This window comes from Temnothorax curvispinosus, unplaced genomic scaffold (assembly GCF_003070985.1).
Source record: "Temnothorax curvispinosus isolate PA1 unplaced genomic scaffold, ASM307098v1 QBEX01010307.1, whole genome shotgun sequence".
Taxonomy (NCBI): domain Eukaryota; kingdom Metazoa; phylum Arthropoda; class Insecta; order Hymenoptera; family Formicidae; genus Temnothorax; species Temnothorax curvispinosus.
In genome coordinates, this window is record NW_020220087.1 from 403,330 (window position 1) to 421,749 (window position 18,420).

General features: G+C 32.4%; 3 protein-coding genes and 1 long non-coding RNA gene across 10 annotated transcripts in view; 2 read left to right on the forward strand and 2 right to left on the reverse strand.

The window, feature by feature from the left end:
* LOC112460045 (odorant receptor 13a-like) overlaps positions 1 to 3,077 on the forward strand; it is a 12,601-nt gene extending 9,524 nt beyond the window's left edge. Inside the window, exons 8-10 of the mRNA XM_025024475.1 lie at positions 490 to 819; positions 1,166 to 1,441; positions 2,844 to 3,077. Of these exons, the coding sequence (XP_024880243.1) occupies positions 490 to 819; positions 1,166 to 1,441; positions 2,844 to 2,906 (669 nt within the window). The 3' untranslated portion in view covers positions 2,907 to 3,077. The remainder of the gene's footprint in view (positions 1 to 489; positions 820 to 1,165; positions 1,442 to 2,843) is intronic.
* Positions 3,078 to 3,470: 393 nt separating this feature from the next.
* LOC112460053 (glutathione S-transferase 1-1-like) lies at positions 3,471 to 5,379 on the reverse strand. The gene is made up of 5 exons (XM_025024494.1): positions 4,929 to 5,379; positions 4,738 to 4,796; positions 4,516 to 4,657; positions 4,271 to 4,438; positions 3,471 to 4,035 (listed from the first exon to the last, which is right to left on the reverse strand). Exons 1-5 carry the CDS (start codon positions 5,067 to 5,069, stop codon positions 3,802 to 3,804), a joined length of 744 nt encoding a protein of 247 aa, XP_024880262.1. The 5' UTR covers positions 5,070 to 5,379; the 3' UTR covers positions 3,471 to 3,801.
* Positions 5,380 to 7,254: 1,875 nt separating this feature from the next.
* LOC112460054 (glutathione S-transferase 1-like) lies at positions 7,255 to 17,495 on the reverse strand. Of its 6 annotated transcripts, XM_025024500.1 has the most exons (10): positions 17,335 to 17,464; positions 16,388 to 16,634; positions 16,167 to 16,225; positions 15,951 to 16,092; positions 15,486 to 15,666; positions 9,634 to 9,785; positions 8,610 to 8,668; positions 8,163 to 8,304; positions 7,902 to 8,066; positions 7,255 to 7,529 (listed from the first exon to the last, which is right to left on the reverse strand). In XM_025024500.1, the coding sequence occupies exons 2-10, from the start codon at positions 16,526 to 16,528 to the stop codon at positions 7,383 to 7,385; spliced, it is 1,188 nt and encodes a 395-aa protein (XP_024880268.1). In that variant the 5' UTR covers positions 16,529 to 16,634; positions 17,335 to 17,464; the 3' UTR covers positions 7,255 to 7,382. The 6 variants fall into 6 exon arrangements, with proteins under 6 accessions (XP_024880268.1, XP_024880266.1, XP_024880267.1 ...); XM_025024498.1 differs by lacking the exons at positions 15,486 to 15,666; positions 15,951 to 16,092; positions 16,167 to 16,225; positions 16,388 to 16,634; positions 17,335 to 17,464 and adding an exon at positions 10,368 to 10,472 and having other exon boundaries at positions 9,634 to 9,782; XM_025024499.1 differs by lacking the exons at positions 15,486 to 15,666; positions 15,951 to 16,092; positions 16,167 to 16,225; positions 16,388 to 16,634; positions 17,335 to 17,464 and adding an exon at positions 10,368 to 10,468.
* Positions 11,533 to 14,840, forward strand: LOC112460056. Of its 2 annotated transcripts, none has more exons than XR_003041400.1 (3): positions 11,533 to 11,795; positions 13,990 to 14,222; positions 14,385 to 14,840. It is a non-coding gene; the product is annotated as an uncharacterized LOC112460056 (long non-coding RNA). The 2 variants fall into 2 exon arrangements; XR_003041401.1 differs by lacking the exon at positions 11,533 to 11,795 and adding an exon at positions 13,594 to 13,695.
* Positions 17,496 to 18,420: the final 925 nt, after the last annotated feature.

Consider the following 18,420-nt stretch of genomic DNA (forward strand, 5'->3'; position numbering starts at 1 on the left):
GTTTATTTGTGAGATGCTAACACTTGAGATGCTAGCTTCACACACGTGTCATTAACTAATAATTTTGTTGATATCGACAATTGATGAACATTAATTGAGCGTTAATTAAAATTTCCTCAACGCTTTACATTTTTAATAGTTCATATATGTCATAGTTTGGAAAAGATATATTTATTAAATAAATAAATATTGCATTGGATAAGTTTTTTAAGCTTTGGCATTTAACTTTTCAAGTACTTTCTTTTTATTGTGCAGAAAATGTAATCTTCAAAATAAAAGGATTAATTGAATTATTTATCTTATAATTTTTTTATTTATTTAAAATATTTACATTTTCTTTATTTTCTCAATTCTAATTGAGGATAAAAAAAATTTAGTTCTATTAGAATACATTATTTAATTATAGCAAAGTAAAATTTTTTAAAAATTTGTATTAACTTTTTTAATTCTCTATATAAAAGTTTCGCATTATTACGGTTACTTTTGCAGTCGCTTTCGACAATACATTCGGGTATCTGCACTTTCTGCTTCGACAATTTTGTGAGCACGTTCAACATCCACGCGGCCGCGCAGCTAAAAATCTTGGCTCATAAAGTGGAAGTCGTCGTCGAGGATTGCATCAAGGATACGATGGATCAGAAAAGTCCGTTGGAAACGGATGCTACGGTTTTGACGTCCAAGAAATTGCAGGACTGTGTGCAGCGGCACATCACGCTCATATGTTACGTGCGTAACATGCGACGCGTGTTCTCTATTATATTACTCGGACAGTTGCTGCTTTCCAGCGTGGTCATCTGCTTCGGTGGATTTCAGTTTCTCGTGAGCTTTCGAATTTTACCGTCTTCTCCTTATTTCACTCGTCAGTTAATTCCACTGTATTTTCACTACAGCGAGAAATTCAATTAGATTTGATAGGTTTAATTCTGCATTTAAATTGAATTTAATCCTTTACAACTCTTATATTTATTTATTTACAACGTTTATAATTTATAAGCATAAAAATCAATCATAATATGTATATAAGAAAAGTTTCTGGAGTGTTTGTAATAGTTACATATTTATTATAAATAAAAGTGGAAAAATAAAGTTTTTTCTTTTTAATAATTACTCTGCCGTAAAGGAATCGACCACTATTTAAAATTTTTTGACGCACATTTGTTCGCAGGCGACAGATGTGGCTATCAGAAAGTGTATTTTTGCCTTCCATTTCGTGGGCGGCCTTATCCAGCTGCTTATTTATACGTGGACGTGTAATGATATAATTGTGCAAAGTACGGCCATCTCCGATGCCGCTTACAACTCCAAGTGGTATCTTTTACCCGACAACGGTCCAGGAAGGACAGTGAGGAAAGGGTTAATTATGATAATGATGAGAGCACGTCGACCGTGCATATTAACCGCCGGGCAATTCGCGGTTATGTCGTTGGACACTTTCATGGGAGTAAGTGCGACGCGCCGCATGACACGATCCTTTAAAAACTTTCCCCAAAGAAATTCATTTACTGCAAGCTGTAAAAAGCACCGCTATCGGAGCCAGTTTTCTTTTGCGGCAACAACGCTATAGTCACGAGTCGCACTTTATTCTTTTGCCCGGTTGTAAAATATGTCGATAAAGACACGCCTCGCACTTCTGGCACTTTCCTTATCTAAAGTTTTTAGATTATCCTTTACGTCAATATCCGGGTACCCATATAATATTTTAAATTAAAAAGTTTTTTTAGTTTTTAGCCATCAAGGTCCATAAGATCACCGAACTCTTTCAGATTTTCATTCTTTCGGTAATTTTATGTGGATTAACGTATTTATATTTATATAAATTTCAAACATTTAAACACATATACGCTTATTCGATAGCCGGAGTATCTGGGTATCCATAATGAGAAAAGTTGTGTCAAAACTATGGATTATAAAAAATGTTTGTGGATTATAAACAATATATAGCAAAAGAAAATTTTCGATTTCAAATTATTTCATCATTCTCTCAACTCATTTTACCTTATTTGATTTTATGCACATATTTGCATTTAACACGAATCACGGTTCAGCTTGTTATTGCTAAAGTTCGTTCTAATTGTATTATTATTGTATTATTACAGGATATCTGGTAATTATCATGCCATCTCTCGTGGATAGATAGTACCAGTTAAACTAAATAGAAAATAGAAAAGTCTTTTTGCCGTTTTGCAAGTTTTTCAATAATTAATGAGAAATTAATTTAAAAAGATTCGCGAATGAGCATGTGCCCGCGCAATTCAATAATAGACAGTCCAGCGTTACGCATTATTTGTTGTTGCTATAGACGCATGCCTCTTCCATTGTCTCGCCGCGCGTGTAGTAACTGCAATAATTGTGCAATGCTAAGTTATTCCTTCTCTGAAATGCGCGGACGCACGCTGATTAACGGATCTTAATTAATTAATTTTTTATTAATTATTGGAAAATTTGCAAAACAGATAAAAGACTTTTCCATTCAGTTTAACTCGCTTTATCTGCCCACGAGAGATGGCACGGTAATTACCAAATACCTTGTGTATTATGGAATTATTTTAAATGTATAATATATTTAATTGTTTTTTATTCCATATATGTATGTATATATTTGCATTAAAAGTCAATTGATTGATTAAAAATAAATTCGCAAATATATGGAATAGAAAACAAGTTAATTAAATATATTATACATATAAAATCATTCCAGGTAAAGCAGGTAAAGCGAGTTGAACTGTATAGAAAAGTCTTTTACTTTTGCAAATTTTTCAATAATTAATGAAAAATTAATCAATTATTTTAATCAGTTGTTTTCTTTTTTTGTGACAATCTAATATTATTTATACTTGTAACAGATATTAAGTACAGCGATGTCGTACTTTACGTTATTAACACAAATGAGTGAAAAGAATATATAGTAATAAAGTATATGCAGCAGTTCTAAAGAAGAGATTCCTAATATTAAAGTCGGACAAATTCAGGTATATACGGTATACCAATAATTAGTTTCAAATTCAGGAAGACCTTTTGCATCGATGGAATATCTTTTCTCTGTCGGTAAGTATTCAATCATATTAAAGTCAGATTATTATAAGAATTTAAGGATTATATTAAATAAATATATGTCAATATTATGTTAAAATATATTGAGAAAAATATGTTTATAATTAAATAAAATAGCAAAACATTATAAATAGAAACGGGTTTTACATATTGATGATTACGATTTTGTAATCTTCAGTAGATCATTATCCGACATATGATACAAGTGAAATGACATACGTTAAATGTAAATGTAGAATTCGCCTAAAAGTCGCATTGCCATCAGTCGGCATGCTCCGTCATTTTAAGTTTTCAACAGATGAGAATAATAAGAAATTGCGAGAATTACATGTAGCATAATTTAAAGATAATCAAATAAATAATTTCGTATGTTTTTCAAATTAATATGACACTATTTTTATTAGAGTAATAATTTATTTATTTTTCTTATGCTGTGCTTACAGGTATTACTTTCTCATTTGCTTATATTCTTACTTTTATGTCTATAGAGTATATGCAGAAAATACAGAAATCTAATAAAATATATCATAAAACCGTCTAAAAGATATCTAAAGAAACAACGTATAATTATTTTAAATATGAGTTTTGATAAAAACTTTATATAATAGACAATTTTTTTTTACATATACACACACACAAAATTATATACTTATTTGATTGAGATTTAATTGCTGGCATCATACACAAATGTTTCATCTATTTAATATGTTCCAGCTTGAAAATTGAAACAATTTAATGTATTTAGATATATTATTCATTTTCTTCTTCTCCTTCTTCTTCTCCTCCTTCTCCTCCTTCTTCTCCTTCTTCTTCTCCTTCCCCTTCTTCTTCTGCTTCTTCTGTGTTGCCTTGCGAACCATGAATAAATTGTTTGAACATCTCGAGAGGTTCACCATTAGCTTTCTCATATCCAGGTGCAGATGTTTGTACTCTCTCTAACCAGTCGGAAACGTTTTGGTATTCTCCTAAATCGAATCCAAAAGCCTAACGTAACACATAATAAACCGATTAAATTTGCAATAATATCTAGATATTAATTGAAAATTGGCAACAAAGCAATCAAATCCAGATCAAATTACTACATAGAAAGAAGAATAATCTCTTGAAAATATTTATGAAGAGGAATGTTACACCAAAAAATAAACTTGTAACAGTTTATTGTTTTATCTTATTCTAAAAATAACTGATTATTCATATTGCATAACACCATCGAAATTACCTCTGCTGTGGTTACGGAGGCAACCAAAGCAAGATCGGCGATCGTTAAATTATCTCCAGTCACGTAATCTTGACCGTCGAGAAAAATATTCATAATTTGGAACGATTCTGTTAGTTTTTCAAATTGCGCTGGATCATACGTATCGGCCTCCTTTCTGAGCACGGTTAGCTACAACAAAATGTGCAATAATCGGTCACACTCGGCCGCAACACGGTATATTTAGAAACAATGAAATATGTACGTACGTAATAACCGTATACACTCGCATAAAGACTGCCAAGATCGAAGTACAATCGTTGATTAACTAAAGCACGTGCCTCTGGATTTCGCGGATATAATGTGTCATCCTGGCCATACTGATCGGCCAAATAAGCCATGATAGCTCGACTAAAATATGTCATTTTTTAATAAATATCGCAGAAGTATTGAACTACATGTCACGGCTATTAAAAGATGCATCTACAGACCTTTCCGACAGCTTGAGATCGTCGTCGACCATGAAAGGAATTGTCTTTTGCGGATTCAACTGGAAAATAGAATTGTGCTCTTTCTAATATTAAGAAACATATTGCTTTTCAATATTTTACTTCACATGCAAACCACTGTCTAAAGTAAGAAACAAAAGTATTTCACTTCATAATACATTCATTTTTCATACCTGCTCATATTCCGGTGTCAAGTGCTCACCAGCCATTGTGTTCAACACTATCAACTCCATTTCGAGCCCAATTGCCTCTGCCACGAGCATGACAGCTCGGCAAGGTGGACTCGGAGGCAAGTAATACAGTTGCACGGGCATACTTGGATTTAAACAGCAAAATTTGCTACTTATTGATGTATTATTTATGTTATTCGCGTAATTTATAATGCGTTCACAAGTATTATCTCTTTGTCAATTTTAAAATAATAAGTAAAGTATTCGGTTCGCGAAAACAAATGTACATGCAGTTCTAGGTTTGCATAAAGACTGAACAGTCTTGGGCTGTAACAGCTCATCAAATCGATATGCCGACGTGTATTTAAATGCGACTGCCATAGCATCGGCCTTTATTAGAGTTTCATTAGAGATATACACAAATAGATAATCGGATAGATAGATAGATAGTGTTATTTTTATCTTTCTTAAGGAATATAAGTGTTTTAAACAGTTAAAATACAGTTTAAGCAAGATAAAAAAGATAAGAATTATATGTATACATATAATTATATTATATACATATAATTTAAAAAATATCAAAAATAACTGGAAACATAACGTGATATTTAATGGACATAATAGTCATTATCTTCTCGCACATTACACTAGAGTATTATAAACTACAGTTTTTACATAATCTATAATACTTTGTCTTGTCTAATATCTATCGTATTTCTGCGATTACCGGCTATATATGACAAATGTAAGTACAGGATATTATACTGTAATTATTGCTATCGTTAAACGCTGTTTAAAGAGTTTAGAATTAAATGAACATCAAATATCGATTATCGACTATCGATTATCCTGCAACAATTAATACGCGAGGGTTTCTCAAGTAGTCAATATCGTATATCGCGCGGTCTAAACTTCTACGTTTTTGGAAATGTTATTTATTAAAGCACGACAATTAGTAGCAAATTACGCGCGTAATAAAACCGAACGAGCTCATTTGAAAGACTCATTAACATCGAATCTTTGAACCAAATATTATTTTTATGAAAGGCGCGATATGAGAATAAAAATAGAATAGAAAAGTTATTAGTTTCATTTTGATAAATTTCTAAAACAACTCGCGTTTGAAGAATTACATGATACTTTTTATTTCAGGAATTATTGTAGCATTTCAATTGTCGCTTCAGAGATATTAGTTGAGAAATTTTCTCTTATTAATATTATTTACAGAAAAATTAATAGTATTTAAAATAACGATATTTAAATATCATACATAGTCGTTGTGAAATCTTCAGAGAAATAATAAAACAGTATGCACGTTCACCGCTTCTGATTCACAGCGCTCATTTCGTTAGCTTTAAATTGCTTTCATTTAAAAACTACTACTGTTCGGATGGAATTTTACTACAGGGAAAAATTGTTGTTTCTGGTACAAAGAATTGCATTGTGTATTCCATTGTGCGAATTCTAGGACATCTTGCATGTGTAAAATGTATGTAAAAAACACACACATTATACATATATACATAAATTATTATAGAGTAAGTGAAAAAGAATTTTTATTAGAATAATTATATTAATTATTATTAATTAATTTTCCGTAGCTTTGCATATATATGACATAACTTTGCGACGGTCGATAAGATGAAATTTACCTGTTAACAAGATTTCAAGTGGAAAGTGGAAGATTTTGGTCTGGCTTCGTGAAAACTTTTTGTGAATGGCTTCGTGAAAACCACAAAGCCATGCTGCAAGCTAGGTCAAGATTCTTCAAAGGCAGAGCGTTCATGGAAACTATGCTAAAAGTTTTCCCGTTGTTAAGTGACCAGCAGAGGTGAGAATTTCCAACTTTACGTCCGTGAATTTGCGGGGAATATATATCCCGTAATATTTTAATAATAACTTTCATCAAATGTTATAACGAGTGAAATAATGACTGACGAAATAGAATATTAATTAATATTATACTTGGAAATGTTATCATATAAAATACAAGTTTTGTGCTACCTACGATTGAATATTATTTACAATTAAAATGAGTTTTTATGCATATAGTTATTGTCTGTTGTATTAATATTATGCGAGTTTTAAAAATCCGTTATGATAATAATTCTAAAATTGTCATTTTTAATTCTATATCATATATTTTCTCTTTATAGTTTTCTATAAAGATGATTAATAATAATATTAATCTTAAAATATAACATATATTTTAAATGTTTTTCAGAATTCAGATTTTCAATTCTATTCTCTTTAATTTTCTTTTTCTCAGGTACATCAGACCTATGTTAAAACTATATTATTCATTGTATATTTTTAAATTAACGCTCTCTTAATTTGTTTAATCGTAATTTATTTGTGCAAAATCAAAATTCATGATGTATAAAAATACTGCAAGACAAATTAATGTAAAAATATTATAGCACCAATGTATTATACAACTATTAAATCATCACAAAATCACTTCTTTTTTCTAATGTTGTCGACGAAAGCTTTGAAGGCTTTTGTACCTTCGCCTTCGATTTCATTGTATTTAGGAGCTTCGGCTTGGATCTTGGCAAACCATCTCAGAATGTTGCTATATTTACTCAAGTCGTGGTCCATAAGCTGGAAGAAGAGAAATGTTAACGTTTAAATTGTTAATTCGATGTTATTTTTATTATAATATTTTATAAAACTATATTTTCGACAAAATTATAGATTTTCGATTTTATATGTTTTTTATTTTATTCATTTTATAATCAATATACTACATTATATAGCAAAGTTTTACAAAAGTTTTAAAAAGCAAAAAAATTTGTTTAAAATTGACAATAATGCAAATAATAATAATACTAATATTTGAGAAATAGCGCTTTTTTATGTCTTACAATTAGAAATACTTCTTTTTTTTACATTAATGATTTATTAATTTTATAAATGTTTTAATGTGTGGGGGGGGGGGGAACAGTGATGTTTAATGTGAAACCAATTTCTTACCTTAAAATTAGCAATCGTAACAACCAAAGAAAGATCAGCAAGAGTGAGAGTTTTTCCTGCTGCATAATCTTCCCCTTCTAGGAATTTATCCAAAAAGGCCAAGGCATTGTTGACCTTGTCGTATTTTGCTTGCTCCGGAGTGACGCCAGAAAATACCAATGTATACTGTAATTAACGTTCATACAAGTACGGCCATTAACTTTATCAATCACTACGTGCTAAGTACATTATGAAGTTTTATACGATTCAAGGATAACTTACGTAATAATCGGCGAACGATTGGTACAGAGTTCCCAAATCAAAGTATAATCTTTGATCAACCACAGCTCGTTTCTTTGGGTCTTTCGGGTAGAGAGAATCGTTCTTGCCATATTGATTAGCCAAGTAGCTCATAATTGCGCGGCTGCAAATTGACGCAAGCGCGTAAATAATTAATATCATAATAATAAATAACTGGCACTAATTTTATCAAAAAATTTTGTAAAAGATACATACAGATATATTTGACAGACATATACAGAAATTTGAAATCTGTTTTGCACAAGTACAGGATAAATAGCAAATAAATTAATAGCAAATAAATTAAACTTAAAAAGAAATATAACAAAGTTGATCATTATAGAGAAAAATATATTTATTTTATACGCGTAAAAATCGGACTTGCAATATTTGTTAAATGTTAAAATAAAAAGATTAAAAAATACTTACCTTTCCCACAAATATAGGCCGTTATCATCTAGTGTAGGTATTGTATGTTGTGGGTTCATCTATAGTTAAAAAATATACAAATTAACAATTATTTTAAATTATTTGATAATATTTGAAATTTAGAATATACTTTTATTCGATAGAAGTTAATTATAAGAACTTGGAAAAGAATTAAAGATAAAAGAAGAATAAAAACACAAGATTTGTTCATGCTTTTTTAATATTAAAAGATACGATTTTTAAGGAAAACGCTTTGTTTGAAGAATTTTTAGTTTTAATTATAAATTACTGTATATGTTCCCGGCATTATATGTTATCGGCATTGTTATTGCAAAGTAAATTTATGTACGACAAAATCAGTGTCAGGAGAAAAACAAATTGTTGTACGTAAACAGAATGTTTAAAGCTTTATATAAAACATTTTTTTATTTACGTAAAATGTTTTTACACCTTTACATTTTCAATAATAAGAATATTAAAACCGGTAATAAATAAATAGTCAACAAATATGTTTGCGCAACATAAACATCGTTATCTATTCTGAAAAAAGTATTTAAGTAATTTGCAATTGAAATTATCCGAAAATTCTTAAAAAATATTAATTAAAAAAAAAACATCATAATTGTAAATAGATCATTTTTAGAAACAAAAGTTCTAAATACTGTGTTTGCTCTCGTGTTTTTGATTTAAGACTAATTTAAGTATTTTACATTGGAAAAAGAAATTTGTTGAAAAACGCAAAATGTGTTTCATCCAACTAAAATATTTAGTCCGATACGTTCAACTAAACATTTAGTTGGTTTAACTAAATATTAGTTATAAATTAACTAATTCTTGATTAAAAAATTTTGATGGTTGACATAAATAAACTGTACTTTTTTTAGTGCAACTTAATAATTGTTGAATCAATCATTGAATCAACAACTATACAAATTTAGTCCGTACAACCAATTTTTTTTTCAATGTGGCATTTATATCCCTAAATATAACACTTTATTTTGCAGAAAATTTCATTACAAGTTACCTTAAGAAATTCAGGTTTTAAATGTTCGCCAGCCATAAGGTCAGTATGCTTCAGGTTTACATCCACTCCTACGGCCGCCGCCGCCAAGCGCACGGCCCGACATGGCGCACTTCCGGGAACTTGGTAAAGATCGATGGGCATCTTGAAATCTGCTAAAACGCGCGACGCGCTATTAATGAAGCGGCCAGTGTGATCGATCGCACGTCGGGCATTCGGGACTATTCGAGCGGCGAAAATAGTAAAACTATTTTCGATGAAAAGCGAGATCTTTTGGTGTTTAAAAGAGCAAATGATTATCCGCGCGCGAAAAAAAAAAAACAGAAGGAAACGAAAAAAGTAACTAATGTATCAGGCGAAAGAATTTGGCGGTATTATCTCAGATGATTCTAGTTCAAGGCACATAAATTTGCATTATCAATTAGTCAAAAGCAAACTTGTCAATGATAGACCGCAAGTTATAATGAACAGGCGCGGCGCACCGTGGCTTTACACATTCAACTGTGCGCCGCACCGGGCAGACGTGGAAAATGATTCCGCAAGTTTTCCACGTTCATAAATTATAACGTAACGAGGAACGATTAAAGCACTCGCCGAATTCCTTCGTCGCAGAGTCGACCTCGCGCACTATGAATCACAAATATTCGCAATAGTTGAGGCAGTCTTATCATTTTAGCAGTTTTGGCGAATTATTTGCGGCCAAGCGGGGAGGAATGGGAAGTCACAACGGGTCGAACCTGCGGATCGTATTCTCTGGAGACGCGTAGCGAGAGATTATAGCGGACTGTCTAACCAACTTGCTTGTTCGGGCTATTTATAAAGCGCGCGTAACACGGCACAGCCTCTGCATCGTACGCACGCAAGAGTGAGATCGATGCGCGTCCGGGGGTTCTCAATATTTACTAGCCGTCGCGTCGGGAGGCGTTGCTACCTTCTGCTTCGGTCGTGACTTTCTCGATCGTGTTCCAAATGTCCCATTTACATAATAGCGATAAGTGATAAAAATTGCCTCGAGCAACAAACGAACGATCGATATGCATTATTAAGAGATCGTTTGATGGCGAGTATAATGATACTTTACTTCGCGCGAATCGGCCTCGCTTGACCACCCAATTGCTCCCGCTTACAACATTATCGTTCCGCTTATCTTACTTTGCAACAATTTCTGTAGTTCAGTCAACAAAATTTACATAAATTCATTATTCAATGCTTCGGTATCAAAATGCGAATAATTACAATCGCAATATTTTGTTTGCAAAATAATGCACTGCTGATAAGTCTTCATTTGCGAAAGTTCTGATAAGCAAGCTGAAATATTCGTGAACTTGATCAGGCTACGCTTTAATTTGCACTGTTGAATGTTAAAGGGTAAAATTTAAACTAATATCTTGAGTTAAATAACATTTTGTTATTTTTAACTATTATGTGCGTCCAAATTTATTATTTTAAAACAAAATAGTATGATTTTAACTCCGTTGATTTAGTTAAATTAAAACACTAATTAGTTCTAGCGTGCCGATGATTCGTCGCTGATGAAAAACTTGCTAATCACACTCTTCTTTACACATCATGAGGAAACTCTAAAGTTTCAGCATTGCCGCTGTTAGGCAAATGATTCAGCAAGATTTGTATCAACAGCGGAGAAAATGACGTTGATCTCGTCCACGCCTACTACATCGGTAATAACACTAACGGATGACATATCTTATTTTGTGTGAATAATTATTTTATTATAAATAACATGGTTTTTAATCATGAGCAATTTTTCTTAAATCTTTTAACATTTAATTTTTGCTTATTAATCCATATGTTTATTTAAAACATTCGGAAAATAAAAATAATTGTCGTTCTTTTTCTAGACAATTTTCCATATTGCAGTTAAAGCCTGCAATAAGTTTACGAAACAACAACAGCGGAACACAATGCTGCGGACACATATTTATTTCCTCTCTTCCAAGAGTTACATAAGTTTCACAGTCGTCTATTTGTACAGGATCTCGTCTTTTGGAGAAGCCGACAGTAGACAACCACTTGCTAGCAAGTGAAAGCATTGTGGATCGGTCCAAGCGTTTGTGCGACCTTGAGCCTCAAGGTTTCTCCTTCCTACACCGATGGCCTGCATTTTATACATTGCGCGTACAATCGTGCGAATGAGAATGAAATAAGTAGGTATCCGAAGATCGCCGTTATAGTGCGCACTAACACTTTTTCTATTTAACTCTTTTCAATCGATAATTGTCAGTCATAACATCAACTTAGCTCTTTTTAATCTTTAATAAAGTTTTTTTATTTCTCTAAAAAATCATAAACATAATTCGTTTTATTTAGAATGTGTAAAATGCAACGACATTAAAGTATAATTGTATCACAATAATTTTACTGAAAGCAGACGCTACGAAGGCGAAATTGATCGTAAAAAGGAAAATCGTGTAATTTTAAGAACCAAGTATGATTCTTCTTGAAAAATAAGCGATACAAGATATCGGTTTTTCAAAGTTACAACACAGACAAAATCTCCCCACTTCTTTCCCTCTCTCAAATTTTTTATTTAATCTTGAACAAACTTTACATTTTTCTCAAATAATATTTATTTGAGGATTGGGTACTATACTTTGGGTAAGATACTTTAGTGTTTTAAAAAGATGGGCATTTTTATCTGAATATTTGCTAAAGAAGTTCGGTAAATATATAATCCATAACTGAATAAAACTTCAGAATATCTTTGTATATTTTTAAACGAGAATGAAGTATCCAAGAATGAAACGATCCATATGCGTATATGTAGGTATGTGTGTATACGCGCACGTGTGCGTGTGCACGGCAAATTAACTTTATTTTTCCGATTATATAATTTTAGCATTTTTGCATACTGCGCACTAACACTTTTTTCCGTTTAACTGTTTTCAATCAATAATCGTCAGTTAAACATCAAAGCTTGAACTCTTTTCAATCTTTAATGAAGTTTTTCTAAAGGACGATAAACTACTTGTTTTATTTAAAATATATAAAATGCAACATTAAAATTTATATAATCTTTGCATTACAATAAGTCTATGTAATTTCTATACAAAAAATTGAAGATAATAATAGTTAGCAGAATAATGTAATTTTAAAGTATATATTTAATACCACAGTACAATGTTGTAACATTTGTAATTATCATCTTTGAAAGTTAATTATACAGATGCAATTCCGTATAAGTTACTTATAAAATAAAGTGTTTCAATTTTGATGCCGACTAAAGTATAGTCGCAAAAGCGACAAACAAATAATGTAACGCGATCGATCGCTACGTGAACGCTATGGCATACTTTTTTCTAGAGCTACGCAAAGTTAACGTCATGTTCCCACGCAAACGTGTAGCATGATGTTAAGATCGAAATAAGTACAAATTTCGAATCGGTATACTGCAAATCCAAAAGTCAGTTAGTCACTCGTCTTGATCGAAACCGGACGGGCGGTTTTAATCGCTCGCGGTTGACCGACCAGCAACTTATCCGAAAGAACGCGAGAAGCATTATCGCATAAGTAGCTCTATCGAATTATTAGCCAGTTGCGGTTCGGCCGGCGTTTAAACTTTTAACGCAATTATACTTGAAAATTTTCCACAAAGCAAATTAATTTGCCACGAAACTAACTGGCATAAAGCGATTAAGTTAATAACATCGATGGATTATCACATAAATGATTAGATCGGATTCATTCGTTAAAAGTTCTTTTCCACATTGCGGCATTAAAATTAGATGACTTTACCATAAATAGTTTTCTGTATGTACAATTATGAGAAAATTTAAAATTTACGCGTTAAAAATATTGTTTTACTAAAGAAAAGCGTTTACATTTTTTGCAGATGCATTAATTTATTGTTTGAAAAAATACAGTTATAAATGAAGAAATAAGAATTTCTAGAAAGCTTAATTATTTTTCTTCTATCACTTTTTTCCTCCTTTCTTATAAAAAAAGAGTCCTGTTACTAGAATCACCTTGTATAGATCGCTTTCCACCAATTAAGCACCAGTTAAAGTTAAGTGGAGTTTAACTGGTCTTGTAACAGAAAATATGTTTGTATGTGTGTTCTTAAGTATGTCACTGCAAATCAAGTCGAAAAATATTGTTTTTAAAAATTTATTTTTTATAATTAACTATTAATATGTAATTAAAAAACATAACTTTATGCCTAACGTACGCTTAACGAAAAATATAATGTTGTATATATAAAATTTGAAATTATATAATAATTATCAGTTTAATTAGAAAAAATTATATGTCATATATTAAATATTTATACAAAACAATATTTTCGTGCTCTTATAATAATCTATAGATTAATCTGATTTTGATATATTATTTTTTTTACAGATCTTATAAATATCTGGAGAGTTATCAGTAATTATAAGAAAATGTAAAATCTCCTCGACACGTCCAATAGCATGAGCCGACAAATACGGCAACAGTTTCTTGCCGCCTTACGACTGACTGGATTCTATGGCTGTGAAATGGATTTCTGCCTCGTCATCGTCATACACTGGTTGCTCACACCGCCGGTTGTTGCGTAATTGCTCGCAATAATGTAGCAGGGGCAACCAATACATGTACGTACTCAATATCAGAATAGCAATGTCAGCGGAGATAAACGATTAAATGCACGCATGTAACATCAATCTATGTGTAAAGAGGAGGGATATCCAGTGAGGCGAGGAAGGGTATCCAGGGTCGCCGAGGAAATCAAATAAAATAAAGCGTACTTTTTTCAGACTGCCGGACTCCAATAATATCTATCGTCTCTTCTTGTGTTTCAACGACTCTGAGGATATGTGTGAATAAATGTGTTTACATGACAAATGTCACGATAAGATACTAAAATTTGTCCACGATAAGATGTTAAAATTTTTGATAACAGCGCGCAATAACGATCGCTTTAGGCTTTCGTTTAGATGATCGTTATCTATCTCGCTACCCTAACACGCGTTTGAAAAGAGTAATAAGTTTCGTGTATCTTAAAACTTTTATACTTCGCATGACTAGATGTGACGCTGTAATTAAGAAAATGAAGTGTAATGATGACAAGGCGAAGTATATAGTAGTGCCGTTGACTTTATGTAATTCGCGACTCGACGTTGCCATATTATATTCTTTCAACATTTGCTGGATGAATATTGATCTTGTTAGCTTTTCATCGTGAACACCATCTACAAGCGTATAAACTGTAAAACTTAACGAGAGTTGATGTGTCGAGGAAGATAAAAGACATAAGTTATTTTTATCACTAAATTAATCATAAATTAATTTCTAAAGATTTTTACCAGACTTAATTTTAAATATATTTCAATACATTTATTTAAATCTTTTGCTCTGTACAGTGAAAGAATTGATATCGCAAAGGTATAATGTCTAGCTCACAAAAGATCTACTAGATAAGTATGTAATAACAACAACGCTTTGAAAGTACTTATATTACGTGGTTTATTATAACAGAGCTGTCGAAACGTTGGGAAACGCGGTGGTAAAAAGTGAATTTTAAATTCTATAAGGTATATAATAATGAGATTCCATGTCTAATCTCGATCTCAGGTAAACGAGTTACTATCGATCCTCCGCTTTAGGCGTGCACAAATATCCATATCCACGTTAACTAGATTCTTGCAGTTTCGCGTGGTACTTCACGGTAAACGCTTTAACACCTACAGCGTGCACCTCCTCAAACCCGAATCTCTCCAGGTTTTCCTTGCAACGATCATAATATGCGGCAACGTTATCGTAACGGCTGATATCGAAGTCAAAACACTGCAATTGAGAAATCGGCCTCGGTGTATTTGCGTATGATTACCCCGACATAAAGTCATCCACCGTAAAACACGGACGTACCAGTATCGTACAGATAGTTGTGCTGATAGTGAAATCGGCGATAGTCAGGTTATCACCGGCCGCGAATTCCCTGCCGTCGAGAAAAGCGTTGAGCACCTCGAACGATTTCTCCACTCGAGCTAGATCCGCCTCGTTAACTGGATATGCTGTACCTCGGATTATTGGCATAATCTAAACGATGACGATTTTATCTGTCGTATCTCGTATCAAATAATAAAAAGAAAAAGAGTGTGCCAATATAATTCCGAGTGTCCCAGAAAAACACGGAGAATAGTTTTTTTTAATCGCAATAGAATTTTTTGATCACACGGAAAAGATGAATTAATGCAACTAAATGGAAACTGACAAGGAAAAATCAATTTTATTAAAGATAGTCGTTATATAGACATTGCAGTTTCCGTCATAATTTGTAAATCATGAATTTAAAAAATTTCAAAACGAGCATCAATACGTACGTAACATTTGGTAAGATTGAAATAGAGACTGCCAGCATCGAAATACATCATTTGATCGACTACTGCCCTTTCTTTCGGATCTTTCGGATAAAGCGAGTCATTTCTTGCGTATTTGCTGACTAAATAAGCCATAATAGGACGACTGTAATAACACAAATTCCGGCTTAACGCTAACAATGAGTGATTATAAGACTAGAATATGAATCCCTTACGTACCTTTCACACAGAATAAAACCGTTGTCATCGATGGTCGGTATTGTATGTTGCGGATTAATCTGAAATAAAATGAAATTAAAATAGCTTCGAAAGCTTAAAAGAGGATTTTCTGTACTCAATGCCTGTTTACAAAATCCCGATTGTACAGATTGAACTGTATTTATATACGTTAAGAGTTACTAAAACCTATGCGAAAACGAGAGCAATGTAAACTGGAAAACCTGTAAAAATTCCGGCGTCAAATGGTCCCCTCTGGAAACATCTACGATCTTCAAGTTAAAATGAATGCCTAGTGCTTTTGCGAGTAGCATAATGGTGCGACAGGGTGGGCTTGGCGGTACGTAATAAAAATCAATCGGCATCTCGCTGCTTCCTCGCTGCTTCCCTGCTTGTTTTCGTTATTTTTTCGCGTCTTTTCCACCTCGCGTTTCTCTGTCTCCGTTCTAGATTTTTATACTGCAACTTCAACTAAAGGAAAACTTTTCAAATTTGTATATACCTTAAATCTATGTGCACCGTCGCTGCGCACGATTTTCCATCGTGCCTAGTTTTGAAACAGGACGAAATATTTTTATAGGCAACTTTTCTGATCATTTCTGCACGAGACACGCGTACGCGTAATTTGTTATACAAGTAAATGTAAGTTATTAAGGATGAAAACATTATACGTAAGGAAGAGATAAGTCAATTAGGTAGAGAGAAGTGCCATCTTCGGTTGGACTAAATCTTGATCTAACAATAAAATTTTTACGTTAATTTTGTACAGTTTTTCCAACTTAGCAAATTGCGCGTCGATTCTTTTGTCGGTCTTGAAATGCAGTTTTCTGTCGGAAGAGAAGTCCATAAGCGAAAATGAGATTGTTAAAGTGTTGAAATAATTATGAAGCGCCAAGTGTAAAATAAAATGTCGACAGTTCAACAAGGTGCGGAGAATTAAATTATCTGTCATAAAAGAGTGAGTTTGTTATAAACGTTCTTTACTAATTTGGGCGAGAATTTGGGGCATTAAATTAAGCGTTAATAGCGCAACGGAGTATTTGAGGTACGCAAATAACGTGAATAGTTACGTCTCGCGAGAGCGCAGCAATCGCTCCGTTCCAATTACCGTTAATGCAGTAATTCCGCTAATTAATGCGACGTTTAAATGGCTTTCAAATGTGACCCTTACCTGTGATCCCGCTCAAACTCGACCAATTGATACGAATCGATGATACTTGCGACCGTTAGGCATCAGCTTAATTAATTGGCTTATCGTTCATTGGGGCGACGTACATACCGGAAATATGTCACTCATCGTCTCTTTTGATGGTAATAGCTCGTCGTAAGAAGCTACGTGTGCAAAAGTGAAGAAAGTGCGCGCGCATAAACGATTCGCAAAGTTACCATAGCAATAGCGTACCGCCAAACAAAACTGCGGAACTTCAACGTTGACATTATCCGTTACGATCGAAAGGTTCCCAGTAAGGTCGATCGATCGGTTAATAAAAACAGGAAAGACGTCCAGTAAATGGAACTTGCTGTACTGACATATACATATAATATATAACATATGGCATATGTAAATGATGCAGCAGAAAACATGTCGAAAGATATATTCTTTTATTCGAATTTTATTCTTATATTCGATATTTTATTCAAAAGTAGAGCGATTGGCTCAATATTTTGTTTCGAAAGGAGTTAAAATTTCATGCATTGTATATATACAGTATAGAGAAAGTTCGGGTAGTACGGAATAGTCGGGTATAAGTGGAAGCTTTTTAAAAAGGGTAAAAAAATGATACCAAGTACATGCGACCCTCGTTGTATTAGACATTGTACAAAAGATTTTATTTAAAAAACTGGCATCAACTTATTGTAGTTGTCAATCAAATCTGATGTTTCAATTAATATTTTATACTTTTACATACTAGTGAATAAATCCTTTCATCACATGTGAAATATATAAAATATTTGATATAAAATCCTGGTGCCAACTAGAGTCTGTAAAATTTAAATTACTGTGCTTTAATATAAAAGCTATTATATCGTCAAATAAAACTTTACAAAAGTTTTGTAATATAAAAATCTGACAGCAACTGATAGATTTTCTATGATTTATTTTTTTAATTATCAAGTTTTAATAGTTAAAAAAACTATTATATGTAAAAGAACTTAGCGCTGTTGGATTTCAAAATATTTTCAGTCAATAAAAAGTGGACAAGTACTTTAGTCACATAATGGAATAAATTATAAATTATAAATATTATTACTAGTA